Below are 21,199 nucleotides of genomic sequence, written 5' to 3'. Positions count from 1 at the left end.
AGGATTTCTTGCATTTTACCCGCTTCTTGCCTCCTCTTGCGGCGCCGCGTAAAATTTTATGCAAATTTAATTTACCTCAGGGCAATCATTTTTATGGGCAAATGCCCAGCGGCCACGCCCACTCCAGCCCAATAATCGGGGTGGACTGACAGTTGTAAGCCTGGTGGTTGGGAACTTTTTGGGGCTTCGGTTGACAACAAAACATTTTGGTTAAAATTTTAATGAAAACCAGTAGCCGAAACATAACAATTTCATAAATGAAAAGCCTTTTGGTGGGAGTAATATTAAATAACGAATGAAAATGAAAAGCGAAAAAGTGCCAAAACACAGCAAAATTTGCTAAAACGAAAGCGTAATAAAACAATAAGGAATTTGGTTTGCTGTGCACATAATTCTGATAAATATTGGCATGACAGATCTGTTAGCCGTTAAATTGGTTCGTAAAGAGGCCAACTAAAACCCATTTAAATTTATTGAAACTATTAAAAGGCCAATTATTTTAGTTTGCTGTGACGCTCTTTTTAAACTCACCAATTATTCAAACCAGATATTAAATAAAAGCTTTGTGGGGAAAGCCAATAAAACGCAAACCGGTGCGGATTTCCGAAAATATTTATTGGTTAATCGGAACAAATTCAATATTTTGCATCTTGCCAATGCGTACACCGCCAAAATGCAAAAGCGGAAAAAAACCCATAAATTGTGAGAAACCTACGAACACAGTGTCCAAAATGCACGGGCATTTGTCGTTCGGAAAATTGAACTGCGAGCTAATCCGAAGCATATCCAACCGAAATCCGCGCGTATTCAAATAAAAACGGCAATCGAGTAAACACAGAAATATATCGCGCCAAAATAAATAGCCAATATGAAAACAATCTGCGAGAGCAAATGGTTCGTGCAAATCTGTGCTCTCCTGGTGCTGGTCATCCTGCCTACCTGCCACGTCCTCCAGGCCGATGGCCAAGTGGTGGGCGACATCCAGCTGGAGGACGAGGGTGCAGCTCATAGCCATCAGCCCAGTCGTCATCGCAGTGGCAGTGGCAGTCGGAGTCGCAGTGGAAGTGGCAGTGGCAATGGCAATCACTTTGGCTGCGAGCACCTCCATCATCGTCAGCAGCATTGGGAGCATCAGGGGCATCACCATCACCAAGGGAAGCTCGGCCGGAAGCACAGACAGAGCCATTACGAGATGCTGGAGCAGGAGGAGCGGCAGCAGCAGCTGGGAAAGCAGTGGCGCCAGTGGGTGAGCCACCTGCACTCGCCGGATTACCCCAATGACGATCCATCGCCGGAAGGCAGGCATCCATCGCGGGCTAATGGCGACCTGGGAAGCGACCCCTTTGACGTGGAGGAGTACCAGCGCTATGCTAATATTGACTTGGCGTCGCCGCGCTCCGGTCGCCATCGAGGTCGCCACCTGCCGCTGAACAACATCAACCTGGCGCTGCCTTTGGGCTCCACAGACGGAAGCGGCAAGTACCTGAGATCCCTGCCGGACTCACTGAGCTTTCAGAACGACCGACTGTACGCCACCCAGCCGCAGAGGCATTGGCCGGTCAAGAGGGGAGGCCATAGTGGAGGGAGACGTCATCCTGGGCGGCCTGATGATGGTCCACTCCCGCGAGGACAGCATCACCTGCGGACCCATCATGCCGCAGGGCGGAATCCAGGCTTTGGAGGCCATGCTCTTCACCATCGACAGGATCAACCGGGAGCAGCTGCTGCCGAACATCACCCTCGGCGCCCACATCCTGGACGACTGCGACAAGGACTCGTATGGCCTTGAGATGGCAGTGGATTTTATCAAAGGTAAGGTGGTAAGGGCCGAAAAATCCATTTACCTTAAAGGGTTAAAAATTCAAGCAGAAATGAAAGAACATTGAATCATTTATGAAACTTTCTCAGAAGCAATGTCTTCTTTTTATACCCTTGCAGAGCAAAGGGTATTATAATTTCAGTCAGAAGTTTGCAACGCAGTGAAGGAGACTCCTCAGACCCCATAAAGTATATTTATTCTTGATCAGCATCACGATCTGAATCGAAATACGTCTGTACGTCTGTCCGTCTGTCCGTCTGTCCGTTTCTCTTCAAACTAGTCTCTCAGTTTTAAAGCTATTTTAATGAAACTTTACCAAAACTTGTGTAGTTATTGCACGCAGTATATAAGTCGGAACGGGCCGGATCGGCCGACTATGTCGGATAGCTCCCATACGAGAGAATGAAATAAAAAATTCTCACGCAGTTGTTTTTGATAAGATTGACTTAATTTCTTCTAGATGGCGTTTTCTAACTACTATTGATTTTCGGATTAAAATTTATCAAAATCAGTTTACTCTATCATACAGCTGCCATAGGAAAGAGCAAAAAATATATATAATAATAATGGCAACCCCACCGCTAGGATAAGTCGCTACTGGCTTATCACCAGTACGATCGAAAACCCAAAGATAAATTAATCCTCTACAAAAATGAAGAGGCTCTATGCTCCCGTGTGGAGTTAAAGAATGTAATTTTTTTAATCAAAACGAACTCACTCGGAATTATTCAAAAATGTTATGGAAATAGGGTCATGTTATGAGTCTAAGGTGACACCTTATTAAAATATTGCAGGTAACTAATTGAAATTTTATCCACGGAAAGCAGGAATCCATCTGAAGTGAACGAAATTAGTTGTTTTTCGTCAAACTAGTCAAAATTGCCATGGAAATAAATATAAGGCCAAATCTATGTATATGGCCATGTCACGTACTTAAGGTGTCACCTCTCAAGAAACTAATTGAAAGTAAATACATCCGATGTGAAAGGCGAAACGGAAATGTTCTACTCGTGTGGAAGTGCGATTGTTGTGCACATTAGCGTATACATTGCTCATACGCCACGTAACACAGCCTCAGTTGAGTCGTATTTATATGCAAATTGAGTGTACCTCTGGCTCTGCAACTTATGTTGATTTCATTGTGAGCAAAAGTAGTTTCGGTTTCAGTAGCAGTTGCATTACGTTGCGTCGTTGTGTTGCAGAGAACCTGTGGGCGGAAACTGTGCACAAATTTATTCAGGCAAATGATAACCCAAATTAGATAGCGGTGTTTGTGGGGCTTATGTTATTTAAGAGCTTGCCTGGGTGCATATTTTCGTTGGCTAACTCCTTCTGGAATGAAATATTTATGCTCTTCTGCTAGAGCAGCGTCGACAGGCAGAGTGGAAACTGCCTAACTGAGACGGCGTCAAAGATTTCGTTAGTAAACTAAATGAATAAATAAATTATGGGATTTCCCTGCGTAAGATTGGGGCTCTCACGCCAACTAAATATGCATAATTCCCTTAAGACAAAGCGGCATGGCTTATTGAGATTGGCTCGAAGGACGAACGGGGGCGGGAAGATCAAGGACACATAAAGTGCCGCTTATTACTTTTATCGGGCCAAACAAAGAGGCGCACACACTCAGGCCGACACACACACACACACACACACACACTCACCCAACGATCCATAATCAATTGGGCACAGAGCCAGCATCCTTGTCATCGTCCCTGAACACTTTCTAATCTCCATAATTTCATTATTTATGTGCGCGGCAAGGATTTATTTGAGCGACGTGCTCCGCTCCTCTTCACTTCACTTCACCCCAACCCCTTCCCCCTTTCCCCTCCCTCCTTTCCCCTCCCCCTTCCCCCTTGTGCATCCCGCCTCTGTCTTTGTTGCGTATGACGTATGAAAAATATAATTTTCCAAGTCACTGAATTATATTGACAGGATTAGGCAGGCCGTAAACTATGCCGGTGCCGACCAGCCTCCGTCGGTTGCTCTGTACCGCACAGTCATACCGCTCCGCCCGTTTCGGTTATTTCGGTTAATAATAATCTAGTTTGGCATCGATTGTATGCCCAAAATCAAGACACTATCCCAGCCGGAGAGTTAATTAATTTGTACTTAAGCCCAGCAGCTGGCAGCCTGTGATAATGGTGGGCGCGGTCGCAAGCCCACACTTTTGGGAGCTGTCCATGGCTTGGTTACAGCCTCACATTCCACCTTTAAAGTTCGAAGAGGAAAACTTGCCACAGCTGTGTATCACGTAATTAGGGTAGATTTTATTAAGCTAAAAGTTGCTTTAAACTTTACTTTTAACCCAGTTTGTTAAGTTGCCTTATTTCAAAAGAGGATTTTTGATTAAACTTGAAGGACGGGATATTGTTTTGCCTGACGTGAGCGTATTAAATTTGTTCTTTACGTAAGTAATTAATAGATTTCAGTGAAATTTCTAGTTAAACCAGTTTCCTCCGCTTAAGCTAAACGTATTTTATATTAAATTTATATTGTACGTATTATTGCTAGGTAAAGTAAGCACACTGATTCCGGGATAAAATCGAAGAAATGCTCGAAATTCGAGAGGCAAACAAATATTTGTTCAACCTTATCTAAAAAGTAGGAACTTTATTGAATTTCACCGTTACCGTATCAAAACAAACAAACATTGAATTGCATTATTCCGACGTGACCTATTCTCAACTTCTTTCCCTCGCTATTCTTTCAGGATCCATCAGCAATATTGATGACGCGGAATATCATTGCAACAAGACGCAAGTTCGGAAAGTTATTTCGGGGGTGGTGGGCGCCGCCTCCTCGGTCACATCCATACAAGTTGCCAATTTATTGCGGTTATTTCGAATTCCCCAGGTGAGTTTCTATTGTGCGATCCGGAAACTATGGGACTTTGTGTGTGCGGAGTCAAAAGGTCACGTTACGAAAACGGAGTCCTTTGCTTTTCAAAACAAATTTCACTTTATGCTCTCGGCTATGTGAGCTAGTTTGACCAACAAAAGTTTCGTGTATTTCGTAATTAAAATTTCCCAGAAGCCACGTGGTTACTGTTGCAATGGTCATCGGGGCTTCGGGTTGGGTCTACCGATTCTTAAGTGTCTGCACATGCTACTAAATTAGTCGAGTCCTCCAGGCCAACAATAGGAAGGAATTGCAGCAGTTGCACAAGAAATATGGCCGGACAACAAGTGAAAGCCGCTGGCGAACATTGTGTTTCCTTTGATGGTAAACCAGTTATCAAATGTACATATGCTCGTGTACCAAAAACAATTGCCACAAAACCTAATAATTTCACAATTATAGAATAATAAATATTTTATGAAAGGCAGAAATACAATAAGGTTGGTTCGGTCTGCAAATGCCCCAGATCCTAAAAATTATTTCAACAAAAATAAATTCATAGGGCATAGAAACAGAAAAACCAATTGAAGAATGTTACAAACTTATATGCATTTCTCAACGAGGAAACAAAATAGCATTTTTCGAGTGTCTGCATGAATCACGTGCTTGATGTTGAGGGAAATTTATTAGCCGGTGCTGTTGCACCAACTACGTGAGCTGGAGCCAAAAGTCAATACGCGACAATAACTAAGTAGCCGACTGCCTGGGAGCCAGATCCCTGTGTGTCCTGTATGCCCTGTGTGTACTAGACGCCATAAAACGCACACGCAGTTGTTGGCCAAGAGCAGCAGCCGTTTTATGCAGGCCCGGCTATCGTCCCCAAAAAGAGCTCATAAATCAGCCATAAACATTTGATTGCATTTCGCTTGTACGCCTAAATTCCCGGCAGGCTTCGTAAACAGTGCCTTTCAACAAATTTGTGTTTCCTTCAATTGAAAATGCTGGTCGATAGCGACTTATTGAGTTTCATTCAGGCTTAGCGGAAATTGGTAGCTATGCAAAACTTTCACGAGGATAACGACTTTGGTAAAACAAAATCTGGACAGTAGAATTTAAGAACTTTAAATCAAGCATTAAAGTGTTTTACTTGTGTATTTTTTCATCAGGCTTCAAGTGAGTTATTTCTCAATTTTCTTTATCCAACAAAAAGAATTGTTTGAATATTTGATTTTTTGGAGAAATAATTCTTTATTTATAAAAATTGTATACGTAGAACTATTTGTGGTCTAAGTTTTTGTTCTTCCTGTTATTTTTATGTTTCACTCTGTAAATTAAATTAAAAGCTGCCCTTTGCAAGCTACTTGCTTCAATATAACTTTGAGACTTTTGAACGCAGTAAACTATTAGTCGCAGACACTTGCTCGCATTGCTGGTCCCTTTCAATGACTTCCTGACAAGTAGTCAAACACTCAATTACTAAACTGTTGACTAATGGTAATGACACTTAATTAGAAGCCAAGTAGTTCGTTAAACACTTGCAGTTGACTTGTCTGGCCACCGCCATCGACGTCTTTGCCGTGGGACTGAAGTTCGCCGTGGTGAATGTGGGTGAATCCCTTTCAACCGAAGGGTTAATGTCTGCGTGAAATTGGTTTCCGGGTTTTAGCCAAGTTATCTCAGTTGGCCTTTTGCAGCTGCAGCTCCAGAAGCAGATTTCGCAAAGTAATGCCATCTGATGTTTTTCTTCGACTGCAGCATTGTTTGTGGTTTTTCGAAAAGAGCTTAACAGGGGGAAATATGAATGTGAAAAGCTGAAGAAAGAAGCTTACAAAAGTGTTTGCAAAGCAGAGAGCCACAAGCGAGTAAACGAGTGAGAAAAAATATGAAAATTAAATGTGGGAACCTTCAAGTGAAAATGGCTGTAACATAAAAATAACATTCTGGCAACTTTATTTGCTCCTCCGAGCGCATTTTTTAAGTCAACGCTATAGCTTTTCAAGCAAAAATATTTGTGCATCACCCGGTAATCCTGCAACCCTCACTGCTTTTTTCCCCCCAGGTGTCCTACTTCTCCACCAGCCCGGAGCTGAGCAACAAACAGCGATTCGAGTACTTCTCCCGCACGATTCCCTCGGATCACTACCAGGTGAAGGCCATGGTGGAGATTGTGAAGCGGATGGGTTGGAGCTACGTCTCGATTATCTACGAGGAGAGCAATTACGGCATAAAGGTGGGTGCTCCGTGATGGAAAATTGCTCATAAGCGACTCCTCCTGGTGGAGGAAACAGGTGTTCACTAATAACATGTTTTGTTGTCTTGCATTTAAAATTGCTGCTCATTTGCTAAGCAAATTACTTTTGTATCTACAGAAAAGTTTTTAAAATAAAACAAATACATCTTCATTAGCTTCAAATTTTTGAAAGAGCTTAACATACTCATTTAAATATTCCAGAATTCATGACGTTTGCGTTTGAGACTCAGAAATATACATAAAAATATTAAATTATTTATTTAAATTAAAAATCAGTAAAGAGTGTAAAGAGTTTTAAAAATGCAATATTTTTTTTATCAGTAATGGTTTTAAGTGCCATTAAAAAAATGAGCTGAAGGCACTTTGCCGAAAATTGACACTTTCTTTTTACCTCCGCAGAAGAGTGTGCAAATGAAAATGGAACGCACTTAAAGTGAATACCTGATACTTTTGCCTACATAAACAACTTCGCGTTCCCCCATCACATGCGTTTTTATTGTTGACCCAACACTGCGATTGTTTCCCCTTCCCAAACAGGCTTTCGAGGAACTGGAGGAGCTCCTGGCGCGCCATAACATTTGTATTGCCATCAAGGAGAAGCTGGTGAAGGACTCGGGAGTGGCCGAGGACATCGCGTACGATAATATCGTGCAGAAGCTGCTGACGAAGCCCCGGGCCAGAGGTACGTAAGTGGAGGAGTAGTGACGGAAAAAGTAAATTTCGGGACCGGAAAGCAACTGCATTCTGCCAGTTAAACTGCAATTTAAATGAAAATGTCAGGGAACGCCGCCTTGCAAACGTGAAAGCATAAGGGTCTTGCAACGCCACCCAAATGAATGCAATGCCGGGTCGTGAAGTATGCTGAAGTTTTTTGGTTAGTGGGACTGGATCCCGGAAATTGCAGAAATTAAATGAAAATATTTTTAAAATCTCTGTGCTGTAACGCCTTTGTCCCATATGTCCCAGCGGGAAATTGAAAAGTCCATGCAAAAACAATCATAAAAAGTTACTGGTAAATAAATTGAGAGATAGTCGGCCAAAAGTGGACAAACTGATACGCCAATATTGTAGTGGGTAAAAAATGTGAATATTTGTTATGGTCAAAAGTAAAACCCCTTGTCAATAGTCAATAAAAATGCTTGATGGATGGCACTACTATTTCGACAAGTTCAGCAATTAAAAAATACAGAAAGGGACGGCGCAAATTCAAATTAATCGGAACGATTTTTGAAGCCGAAAGAAATCCGCTTTTTTCCAACCCTACATTTCGTCAATCTACGACAATCATACGCCCCGAGGAGCAGGATGTATAAAAAATATACGAGAATGTCAATCAATTTGCCCCAAAACTTTTTAACTCGCCTGTCAAATATTTATCAACTGCCAGTTACAGGCGATGCAAAGAAATATATTAAAAATAATTACCGCCTAAGCCTTTGCGCATATCATTAATCAGTAATCAGTAATTTGGAGGAGGAAAACAGGGTCGTGCCCGCCAATAAAAAGCACACGGGGGCCGACCAATAACAATTGACTTTTGTCTGGCAAACAATATTTGATTTACATAAATGTTCCATCAGGAGTCGTAAAGCAGTCGGCGGGCCAAGAAAAGGGTTCTCGGCCCTCAACCATCATTATTTATTGTGATTTGTGATTTGACGCCGTTTGCTGTTCGCTGTTCGCTCCCTCGCAACGATTAATCAATTTGACAAAGTATTTTCTTTGGCATCAGTTGTTTAATTTTGCATATCGAGGGTTCGGGCTCGAGTTGGGTCCCTGAAAAATGATGCCCTTCCGGATCCGCAAATGCGGCTGGTAACTGCCGTCGGGGTGAACTTTACTCCTCTTCGGAGCCCCACACATGTCACTTTGGGGGCAAATGAAGAAGGCTGGGTGGGGTGAGCGGACATGTTTTTCCTTTTTATCGCAGTCGTGCCGAGCAGATGCGATTTTACCCGGTACATGGCATGTCCTGAACCGCTTTAGATCACTCTCAGCCGCGCCTTTAAAGCTCCCCCTTAATCTGCATAAGAATATCCAACGGAGTGGGCCCTTAAATTAAATTTGATATCCCTGCTAAGCGTATCCAGGGCACTTGACTAGTATACACAGGCGGACAAAGGAGCTTGAGTGAAAATCTTAGGCAAAGTGAAAATCCAAGGAAAATATCCCTTACTTCACAAAAGTATCGACAAGTTTTCCCGTTCTTGCCGCCGCCACCGCCGCTTCCTTTGATTAAGTTTCCTTTCCTCTTGTCTCAAGCAGCAGTGGCAAATCGATACGAGGACATGTTGAAGGGGCTGAAAAAATTATGTGTAAGACAAAAAGCGCTCTCAGTCGTGCCGATATGAAGTGACAACTGCAGCTCACGTATCCCTGAAAACTCAAGGCGGAGCGAAACAATGAAGACAGCAGCAAACTTCGGGAAAAGTCTGCCAAAAGTGTTCCCCGTTGTCAATACCAAAACATAGGATATTTTCCGGAGCTCTAGAGCCCAATTCACACAGACGAGTCTGAACGGTTTAGGTGTCGGCCTCAACAATTAGCCACTGGGGACTTTATTGGCTTTGTTATGCTGCCTCGTCATCGATATTTTCATATATTTTGAGGCCCAACATTTCGCCTTTATTGACTTTCGTAGCCAATTAAAGTAAGGTTTATTTTACAAATTGAGAAATTTTCTCAGCTAAAAGTAACGAAGGAATATTGAAAAATATGTAAAACGTTTGGCAATATCTTTCAGTAACATGCAACGAGATGATGTAATTGATTTAAGGTTTGCCTTCAACAAACTAAATTGAAAAAGTATACAAATTGATAAACTTAAATCATAGGTTTTGGATTCAGTAAAAGTATAACCAATTTGCGTAACTGTTTTCATTTGTGGTTAAATGTTTTAAAAACCCTTTGAGTCTCCAAGGATTATTTAAAAATATGTAAAACGCTTGGCAATATCTTTCAATAACATGCAATGAAATGATATAATTGATTTAAGGTTTGCCTCCAGTAAATTAAATTTCAAAAGTATACAAATTGATAAACAGGTTTTGGATTCAGTACAAAGATAACCAATTTGCGTAACTGTTTCTCAATATGTTTTTCAATGATTTTAAAACACTTTGAGTCCCAATGGAAAATCCTCAGTCAGGGACAGGAAAAGCAGAACAGCAGTTGGCAGCTGCAGATTGTTTTCTTTTCCGCCGTAAAGCCTCTTACTCGCTATTGATTGCAATTAAAATTAATTTCTGCCTTTCGTGCTTTCGCATCCACTTAATCCGCGCTGCACAGGGGCCATTATCTTCGGCTCGGATCAGGAGGTTCGACAAGTGATGCGGGCGGTGCGAAGGGCAAATGCAACTGGTTCCTTCTCCTGGATCGGATCCGATGGCTGGAGTGCCCGGAACTTGGTGTCCGACGACTACGAGCCCGAGGTAAGTGAACTATTTCGTCAGCCCGGATGACGGGTCATTTTCGTCGGCCGGAAATTATGAGCCTAAATGGGCGAAGCGACCGCGTTTGATTAATGGTCGGATTTGGCCACACACTCACGCTTTTCGTGTGGGCGTGACCCTGTGATATGAGCTCCAAAAAAATGTATAAATAATGGAGACCGAAAAACACTTTCACACGCCCTTTCCTATGATGAATTATGGTTTAATTTAAATTAATCGTGTGTGCGTCTGAGTGCGACTAATTAATTCACCACAACCTTTTGGGCTCAGAGACAAACGTGCTCATCCCTTTGCCTTAATTGCGATCAAGCTCATTAAGCATACGCCACGTGCGCCTTGGTGTCATCAACAGGTGGAAGGCACGCTGTCTGTGCAGCCGCAGGCGAATCCAGTCCGCGGATTCGAGGAGTACTTCCTCAGCCTCACGGTGGAGAACAATCAGCGCAATCCCTGGTTTGTGGGTAAGTCGATACGCCAGTTAATTGTTCTGTGGCTTTTCTTTAATGGCTTATTTATCTTGAGAATATTTTTAATAGTAGCATTGAATGTTTGTTGGAATTCAGGAATCTTTTTTTAAATGCAAAAGGAGATTTACTTTTATTAACAAAATTTTTATAAGCATACTTTTGAAATAAGGTTTAATTAATAAAACTTTCTTTAGGTTAAATAAATCAAAATAGAAACTCTTTCCATGGCAATATCAGATTCTGGAAATAATATAAACAACGCTTTTAAGCGTCTGTAAATACACCACATCCATCAAAAAACGTCACTTGCTGACATGCCAATTTATATGTATGAACAAGTTGGCTGCCCTCCAATCTGTGTGGATTTAAATTCATTGTTTCATTTAGGGTTAAGTTTTTTAATGATAAAGATCGTTTAAGTCAAATTGAACTACAATACTATTTATGATGTTTTTCTCTCAGAATTCTGGGAGGATCACTTCCAGTGCCGATACCCCGGAAGCACCAGCACTCCGTACAACAACTACACCAAACAGTGCACCAAAAAGGAGCGACTCTCGAGGCAGAACACCGACTTCGAGGACCAGTTGCAATTTGTGAGCGATGCGGTCATGGCTTTTGCCTATGCCCTGAGGTAAGTAAGGAAAAAGCTCGCTTATAGGAAGTAGTAAAGTTACAATACAAAAAGTATTAAAGTGAGGACTTGGCTAACTTTAAAGTTTTAAGAAATACGATTACAGTAAAGTTAACAACGAAGTTGCGTGAACTTTGAGGTTGTTACCACAGCGTGATTTTTTTTGATCTACCCCAAGAAGTTAAGACTTATGCGGAGGCAGATGTAATAAAATTTATTCCCCCAGGGACATGCACCGCGACTTGTGCGGCGGAGGTCCTTCGCTCTGCGAGGCCATGAAGCCGACGAAGGGCGCGGATCTGCTCAAATATTTGCGTAAAGTGGAGTTCGAGGGTGAGTAGAGTAGCGAGGGATATTTATTAACTTGTGTGGGATAAGACTGGGCCAAATTAGGGGTGTAGCTATGTGGCCGAAAAGCCAGAGCTCGTCGAGTATTCCTAAAACAGGATGCCAGACAAGCTCAAGCTTTTCGCTCTCGTACTGTTCCTTCAGCCGGCAAGTGTTTCGCAAATAGCTTAAGTGGAAATTTCCTGCCAGCCCATCCTGGCAGTTGTGCCAAAAGCCACACTCACACACACATTTAGTATCTCTCTGGTTGCGAGTGTCCTACAAGGCGCATTGGCCATGCTTTCGAGTGGAAAATTGACTTGCTTGTCATCGTCATTGAACTCGATTGAAATTCAATAAATTACACAGACAGACGGACGGCCGAAGCCAAAGGCTCTGACTTACTGGCGCAGATTGTCAATTTTCTGATAGGGCGGCGGTGGGCCAGCTTCCTCGCCCCCTTTCTTTCTTGACAGGCGTGAAACCATAAACCCATTTAACTCCTCTCTCTCTCTCTCTGTGATTCCCATTCCGCAGGCCTCAGTGGCGATGAGTTCCGCTTCGACGGGAACGGCGACGGTCCGGCCCGCTACAACATCATCCACTTCAAGCAGTCGCAGGCGGGCCAGTACCACTGGGTCAAGGTGGGCGAGTACACGGAGGGGGAGTTGCGGCTCAACATGTCGGGTAAGAGAACGTAGAACGCAGCCTCGAGTGCCGGAAATAGCATTCAACAGTCCGGATTATCGGGGCGCACCAGTAATCTTGACCAACCAAATTCCTAGTTTGGATCAGATTCCTGGAAGGCCTCTTCCCAACCGAAAGGGATTTGAACTAATGCCAAAACTGATGGCAGGTTTCGAAGCATGTTCCTGATTAGATAGATCTTGATGGTTTCTGTTTCGTTGTTATACTTAAGTTAATTAGTTTTTGAATCACCCTTGGAAGTGTTTTAAAGTAATTTAACAAATTTTTGTTTCATACACTTCAAATGCGGTAATATACATTTTAATAAGAAAAAACTTTTGGTAAAACTTTTATAGTAGTAACTTATATTTTTTACGAAAAGTGAAGATTATAAAGATTAAGATTTGATATTAGTTCGTTTTATTTATTAAAGAAATATTATTTAACCCCCAGCCCTTACTCATTGCTATGAACACTTTGAGCTCCTTCAATACTGATTTCTATCTCGTTTCCCCGCTGCCCCAGAGGTGAAGTTCAAGCGGCTGAGCCCCAAGCCGCCGGAGTCCGTTTGTAGCCTGCCCTGTTTGGTGGGCCAGGCCAAGAAGTACGTGGAGGGCGAGAGCTGCTGCTGGCACTGCTTCAATTGCACGACCTATCAAGTAAGTAGTGAATCGCATCGGAAGCCAGCTGGGCCCTGTAATTTATTTGTCGGCCTGCGACGAGATTGAAATGTTGCGCCGAGTGAATTATTCCGGAACTAACGCGTCGACGCGAGTGGCGGGGGAAAGTGCTCACGCTTTCGAGGGGGAAACAATTAAGTCGTAGGGCCTGAAAGAGGCTGCCACTGAATGGCAAACACGCCGCTTTGAGCTCGCCCCTCCATTTATCAAGTGCTCCTTTGTGCTCGGTGCGTCCATTGCAGATCCGACACCCGGATGACGAGACCCACTGCAAGCTCTGCAAGCTGGGAACCCTTCCGGATGCCAACAAGCAGTACTGCCGCCCCATCCCGGAGATCTATCTCCGGCCGGAGTCCGCCTGGGCCATCGGAGCGATGGCGTTCAGTGCCACCGGCATCCTGATAACGCTCTTTGTCATGGGCGTGTTTGTCAGGTGAGTGACCCCTACACTGGGGGGATGCTTTTGAAAAGGGAAGCGACAGTTGTCTGAAATATATTCCCCTAAACTATTAAAATTGATAACCGATTGGTATAGTTGCGTTTACTAGTCTAGATACAATTTCACGTTAGCTAAAAAATCCCAAAAATAAGTGAAAACTAGCCCTCTTTAAAACCATACTAAAACTGAGAACCGTATGTATTTTCAACTTAATAGTTCAAAACAAGGGAGAAATATAACTAAAACCAATTAGTTATCATTTATTTATTCAAAGCGATTTTAGCAATAGTATTGAAAGGAAAAAAGGAATAGAAACATTATTTATACTCTGAACATTGTAATCCTGTAAAATTTTGATTTGGTAGATTAAAAAATATTCATTTTTAGTGAGCATATATTTGGCCACAAGTACGAGGACCGACTTCTATTCATTTTAGTTTCCAGATTATGTTTATTACAATTATTTCACTTCTCGTAAGGAAAGTTGGAGAAGTGAAAAGAATCGTTATATTTAATGGCTTAACGACACCATAAATCGATTGATTTACACTCCTCTGACTGCGATTATTGGCAAACTATAACGGCTTTTGTCATATATGGATATGGCCAAGCAATTAAAAACTTTTCACCCGTTTTCCTTGGCAAACTTTGCCACAAAATATACAAGCTGGGACATAAAAATGATGCCGTAATTGGCGCAAAAGGATTCCTGGCAGCCAAACCAAAGTTTGTAACTTTCTCCCTCTTTGCTCTTCCCCCTTACCCTTCCCCTTCCCTTTTCCCACTTTCCCTCTCCCCTGCAGGCATAACGACACCCCCCATCGTGCGCGCCTCTGGGCGGGAGCTGAGCTACATCCTTCTGGCGGGGATTTTTATGTGCTACGGGGTCACATTCGCGCTGGTCCTGAAGCCCACGAACATAGTGTGTGCCATCCAGCGGTGAGTTCAAATTGCCGAGTTGATTCGAGCGGAGTGTGAACTGTGCCCAGCTTTGCCCACAGGTTCGGCGTGGGTTTCTGCTTCACGGTCGTCTACGCTGCACTGTTGACCAAAACGAATCGCATTGCGCGCATCTTCAAAGCGGGCAAACAGTCGGCCAAGAGGCCCTCCTTCATCAGTCCCAAGTCCCAGCTGGTGATCTGCGCGTGCCTGGTTAGTGTGCAGGTGTGTAGTGCGGTTAATGTGGATGTGGGATGCCCTCCTACGCTCAGTGCTCAATGTTCATTGCAATCCATTCGCAGATACTCATCAACGGCGTTTGGATGGTAATTGCGCCATCACATGCCATGCATCATTATCCCACACGCGAGGATAATCTGCTCGTCTGCGACTCCTACATCGACGCCTCCTATATGATTGCGTTCTCGTATCCAATCTTCCTGATTGTAATCTGCACGGTCTACGCGGTGCTCACGCGAAAGATTCCGGAGGCGTTCAACGAATCGAAGCATATTGGTAAGTAATTAGGCCTTTCATTTCGAGTAGCACAATAATTCCGAGTAATTGCTTTCGTCCTGCAAAGAACATAATGAAATTTAACAGCCGCATATATAATCTGTCTATCAAAGGCTGTTATAATTGGCTTTAACCTTTAATTGGGGAAATTTTAATAAGAACTCAGAGCACTAACTAGATTAAGGCAGCTTTTGTTGGGAGTATTTTGTGATTATTTGTCCATTTTGTTGGCAGAATTCCATTTTACTACATCAAACATTAAGGCGGTCGTCAGTAAAATCAGCTTATGTTTGTTTGCTAAAGCAAAATTATTGCAATACAAAAGGCCAGTGATTTATTCATTGAATTTGTTATGTAATAAATGCATTTCCATGACTATTAACTTGTGGTGTGCATTTCCATTTACTGCAGATACTTTTTTTTGCATGGCAAACCAAATTAAAACTGCGAGTAAGGGTTTTTCATTTCCTGGTATGCCATACACAAAGTGTTTTTTTGCGAAAATGTAATAAAATAAATGTTAAATAAAAATATAGAATTAAATGAAAGGTATTAATATTTTTTTCGAACTTCCTTTTGCGGTTTCAGGCTTTACCATGTACACCACCTGCGTGATTTGGCTGGCGTTCGTACCGCTCTACTTCGGGACCGCCAACCACGTACCGCTGCGCATCACCAGCATGTCGGTGACCATCAGCTTGTCCGCCAGTGTGACCATCGCGTGTCTCTTCTCGCCCAAGGTGAGTACCGGTAATTGGCAGTGGGTGGGCTCCTTTCCGCAAATTGATTGCCAGTCGGGCAATTGGTAATTGCGTTATGCATTAATTATTGGGTATTTCTTGTGCAACCGTTAAAGGATTTTGGGTGCAGCACACTGCCACTGGCGATTTTATTTCGCTTTTTGTGCCGTTTAACCGGACGCAGGGACGAGTGCTTCATTAAAAAGCAATAAGACGAAGGATGGTGGCCAAGGGGATTTTAAATTGTTATGCCAACCATATTGTTTTTAACGTATACCCTTTGCTTGGTCCTCTTTGTCATTTGCCGTTTCATTATGTTTAATCGACGACAAGTTTAAATGTCAACAGGCCAACTGCTCGAACGGAGCTGAGCTCCTCATGATCTCCTCCTTTTGCTGGCGCACTGTTTTTATGTTTTTATCCTCCGGCTTCCCTGCCGCAATATTTTTAATACTCACTGTTATTATCCATTAAGACGCAGGCAAACTGCAAGCCATGCCAAATATAGACAGCCATTTAAGTTTATGGACCAGATTATGCAGTTGGTGGAAGGGGGATTACTTGCTGTTTACTCTGACATCGAAAATCACGAAGGAAGCGTGCTTCCACACAATGGGTACTTTCTTACAGTAAAAATTAAAGGATGGGAGAAAATTTAACACAAATTGCTTTGAAATTATGAACACAAGTAACACTTAATGGAATCTATATATTAATTATATAAAGAATATCGAAAATATTGTGTAAGTGTACGCTGAAAGGAGCTGCTGTTACCTTAAAAAACTATTATAATAACCTACTTAAATGTCGCAATATTCCTTTAAAGTACCTTCAAATCGAAATTGTTGTAATGCTTAAAATACATAGATACCAAGTACTTAATAAGATTTATGGATTTTAGATCTCATTATTCAAACTTTCCTTAAGTAACTCATTTTTAATCCCTTATCAACTGGTGATTTATTGGCTGGCTTTTCCTCTGTGGAAATTGCATGGAAGAGCAAGGAAGTTAGTTCAGTAAGTCAGGCAGAAAGCAGATTACAGTTCGAGCGTACTCCCCATTTTGCAATCAAACATATCATAGCCGAATGTCCCGGGTCCAAGGCAAATGGCAACACTTTATGGGCGCTGTCTGCATATTCCGGGTGAAAAGTAGCACGAAACCCAAGGGGAGGCAGAAAAGGCCATAAACACTATGCACTGGGGCTATTATTAAATGTCGGAGCGTGAAATACTCCTTGGCCCAGTGGCTGCTAACCGGGCCAACTGTCCGCTATCAGATGTCACCTAATGCACGGTAAGTCGGCGACAGGGAAGCCACAACGTACATACTTGTACGTATAAGCAAACACACGTATCGCACGCCTTGAGCCATAAAAATGCAATTTACAATTGCTTGTACCTGGGCAAAGGAGAACAATAGAAGGCTGCCATGAAAGCGGCATGCGACAAAGCAACTGGGGATCACTGGACGAAGAGGCAACAAACTAAAGACCGGCCGTAAAGGTGCCACCAGCCACGCCTCCTTCCGCAGGACAAAGGCGCACCGAGGTGGTAAGCAATTTCGACTTCCGACTGCCACACGCCCCTTTTCCTCAGCCACCCGTTCCCCCCAAATCCCCGTCCGGTTTCGCCTCAGTTTGTTTTCGTACTTCCCCGTTTGTTTGCGGTGAAAACAATAACAAACGGCGTCCAAATGGCAGCCAAACAATGTCAAAGCACGGCGGAAATGACCGTGCCGCCGTTGAGGCTACGTAACACAACGCAACATAACGCAAATGGGAACGTAAGGAGCACTGCACACAATTTGCACAAGTTTTTACAGGCACGTGATTTAGTGCAAGGGAGTAAAAGAAAGTGGTCTCCCTTACGAAAACCTTAACGAGCTTACAATTTCTATAGCTTATTTATTTAAATCAAACAAGCAAAGAAACTTTTGATCATAATCAGTTGGAAAAACTTAAACAGATTTATTTGAAACTAAATATTTTAAATAAATATTTGATGCGCTATGCACTTTCTTCTTTTCATTTGCTCTGTTTTACCCTACCCATTAATATTTAGTTTATATCTAAACGAGAATCGAAAACCAAACCACTTCTCCCGATCTTTAAGTGTACTTATGGTAATTTAAAGTGGACGTTCTTTCTTTTATTCTCTGTATAAACGAATGATTCGAGTCGTTCGTTGGCCTTTGTTTTGGCCCACAATTACTGGTGGCCATTGAGACGGGAAATGGCTAATGACATTCTGATTCGAATTGGGACTTGGTAACTGGGGGCTGGCAGTGGGCGTGGCGGGTCACGCACTGACTTTTAATGAAACCCATAAGATAAGCCATCTGGAGCCACAGAACAGAATTGGATATCGCTTCCAAGCTGCCATTTCTGGGAATGGGTCGTATGATTAATGCCCGATACGTCGCTGACTCGTAGGTCGATCCGAGAAATTAACCTAATTGGAAGGACACACTGATTTGCTCACTCGTACGTTCGCTCGTGCCTTTGCAGCTGTACATAATACTCATACGCCCCGAGCGCAACGTGCGGCAGAGCATGATGCCGCCGCGCTACGGCAACATGCACCGCACCGCCGGAACGGGACCCTCGTCCATGATGGCCGCCGCCGTTGTGACCGCTGCCACCTGTGCCCAGGAGGAGAAGATCCAGAAGCATATCACGCCCACGAACACAGGTGAGCAATTAGTCGTCGCAGGACGTAGTCGCCCTGGGTTACCTCTTGTTATCTTACCAATCGAAGGTGGCTAATGAAACTAGCGTGTTTAACATAGAATACTCTCGAGCGTAAAGCAAACATCAGGTTGATATCGCTTGATTGATAAATGTGTGTCCTGTATTCCCAACTCCCCACTAATTGAACCTATCAATTAAAATTGAGTTGTAATTCACTTAATGCATTTTATTTCCAATTAAATTAGTAATTGTTATTTGTAATTAATTCATGTATTTTAAGTCGATTATGACGAGTATTAATCTTCCCTAAATAACTTAACAGCTTAAAATATTATTAATGAAACGAAATCAGAGGGGGGTTTGATGCCGATTTACTGCCCTGAAATGCCGTTAAAACTTTTGATCATTTATTGTTTTTTTAAAGGTTTACAAATATTTAAAAATCAAGAGCAGCTTACCATAGCTATGTAAAGTTAAAAACTGTAATGAAATGCATTAAAATATTAAAGCTAGAAGATTCTGATATTTAAAATTTTCAAAAAAACCAATTTTGTTTCTTTTGAATGATAAAAAAGTAGAAAAAACAATTTATTGGTTTATCAACACTAAAGTCTAGCTTTGTTTTCACAAATTAAAAAACAACACTCTTTTACCCGTTTATCCCATAATCCACCTGCAGAAAACTCGCTCAAGACGAAGAAGTTGTGCGAGATGGCCACTCAGACGATTTCCAGCATAATCACGTCGCTGGACATCAATGCATACAATCAAATACCATACGCCGATCAATATGTGCCAAACAATACCGCAACGGCCACGACCACGCCCACGGATAAAGGCTGTGGCAACAGCAACGGCAACAGTAACACCAATGGCAACAGCAATAGCAACAGCAATAGTAATAGCAACAGCAATGGCAGTAGCAACATCGGCGATGGCAACGATGAGGCAGCGGAGCAAGTGGTGGCCAACAATAACAAAATCAATCAGAGGCAACATGGCCAGCCGGCCGTGGCATTTGCCATCACAACGACTAACAATCACATAAGCGGCCCGCCAGCAACCATAACAACAACAGCGGCAACTGTTGAAACAACAACAGCAACAGAGGCACCGGCAGCAGCAATAACAACTCCATTGCCAGCTGGGAATGTCACCGAAACCGCATCCGTGGCGGCCAACAATGGCCATGGAAATGGAAACCAACGTCCACTGGTCCTGCAAACAAACTTATAGCTAAACGCACAGCAATTGCAGCAGCAGTTGTTGAAGGAGCAGCAGCGGCAACAACAGGCTGAACTGCAGCAGCAACAGCAACAGCAGCAACACCAGCAACAGCAACCTGCAACACAAAGCTCTTCCAGCGACAACGGCAGCACAGGAAGCGGCAGTGCGGCAAAAAAACGCTCGGCAATTCCAGTTTGAGCTGCCATCAGAGATTAGAGGTTGCCCGTAAAAATACGTAAGTAAAGGACAGTGTCTGTTGACCTAATCTTTTCCAAGGGTCGAAAGTGCAGCACAAATACCAAAACATAGCAAGGAGATTGGTCCTTTTAAGTGCCAGCCAGAAAGCGACTTAATTAGAGACAGTTCTGCCACAGAAATATCTTCAGGTTGTGGAAAACAAGTGGATAGAATAAAAATTGCAGATGAAAACAGTTGCAATTAGCTTTTAACATTTTATTTTTTATATCAGCTATGTTACTTATTTATTTAAGATTTGTTTATAACATAAAAACTTATATTCAAATATTCTTTCTAATATGAATTATATTTATTTATTTTTATACCCTTGCAGAGCTAAAGGTATTATAATTTTAGTTAGAAGTTTGCAACGCAGTGAAGGAGACACCTCAGACCCCACCTCAGAAGGTTATTGTATAGCTGCCATAGGAAAGATCGAAAAATCTATGTTTATAGAACAGAAATAAAATTATAACATCGTTGTTTTTCATCAGACAAGCACGATTTTTGGAATACAGAGTTTTTTAAGGACTCTTAATTTAAATTTTATCAAAATCGGACCACTATATCATAAAGCTGCCAAATGAACAATAGTCGAAAATATGGAAAACTTATAGAAAATCGTCATAGCTTCGATGTTGTTTAGCATTTATGTATTTTGTTCGACATATTTGATGACTGCAAGGGTATATCAGCTTTGGTAAGCCGAAGCTAGCTTCCTTTCGTGTATATATTTTAATTCGATGAAGAAATATTAAAAAAAGGTTTACTTACCTATTATAAACAGTGGTTAGATAACTAGAGGATATTTCTGTGACACCTGAGGATAAGGCTAGATTTTAGCAGACAGAGAAAACGTTCAGAGTTAACTGAAGCAATGTTCCAAATCCAAATTGGCTAATCGAAAATCTTTTGCAACTCTTCCCAAAAGCGAATGTGTTTTCCCAGTTTACACTTCAGCACAAAAGCAAAAAAAAATATTTAAAAATAACTCGTCATCCCTTAACTATTAATAAGTGTTTAATCCTTAAGCTTATCTAGTTCTCTAAGCGTTGTTTCAAAGAGTTCCGAAAGAAACAAAAAAATAAAAAATGTGATATAATTTCAAAAATGTGTTTTCTACAACCGAAGCAAACTAACAAACTATCTGAATAGCAAATGTAATGCGTAGGCTAAGTGAGGCAAACACTGTACAGTGAGCACTGGGTAACGAGAATTTTTTTTCGAGGGCGCAATTATGTTCCAAA

At 42.3% G+C, this 21,199-nt stretch overlaps 1 protein-coding gene across 1 annotated transcript; it reads left to right on the top strand.

The window, feature by feature from the left end:
- The first annotated feature begins 515 nt into the window (after positions 1 to 515).
- Positions 516 to 20,327, top strand: LOC108090308 (metabotropic glutamate receptor 2). The gene is given in 19 exon segments (XM_017188921.2): positions 516 to 1,567; positions 1,569 to 1,812; positions 4,536 to 4,678; positions 6,723 to 6,893; positions 7,452 to 7,596; positions 10,203 to 10,345; positions 10,719 to 10,827; positions 11,296 to 11,467; positions 11,694 to 11,800; positions 12,332 to 12,481; positions 13,007 to 13,140; positions 13,404 to 13,594; positions 14,404 to 14,416; positions 14,418 to 14,539; positions 14,602 to 14,764; positions 14,842 to 15,055; positions 15,644 to 15,795; positions 18,306 to 18,489; positions 19,168 to 20,327. Coding segments are annotated over 19 exon segments (3,813 nt in total). The 5' UTR covers positions 516 to 868; the 3' UTR covers positions 19,725 to 20,327.
- The last annotated feature ends 872 nt before the right edge of the window (positions 20,328 to 21,199 follow it).

This window comes from Drosophila ficusphila, unplaced genomic scaffold (assembly GCF_018152265.1).
Source record: "Drosophila ficusphila isolate 14025-0441.05 unplaced genomic scaffold, ASM1815226v1 contig_414, whole genome shotgun sequence".
Classification (NCBI taxonomy): Eukaryota; Metazoa; Arthropoda; class Insecta; order Diptera; family Drosophilidae; genus Drosophila; species Drosophila ficusphila.
Note: the sequence above shows the minus strand (reverse complement) of the source record. Positions and strands in the feature narration are given on the sequence as shown.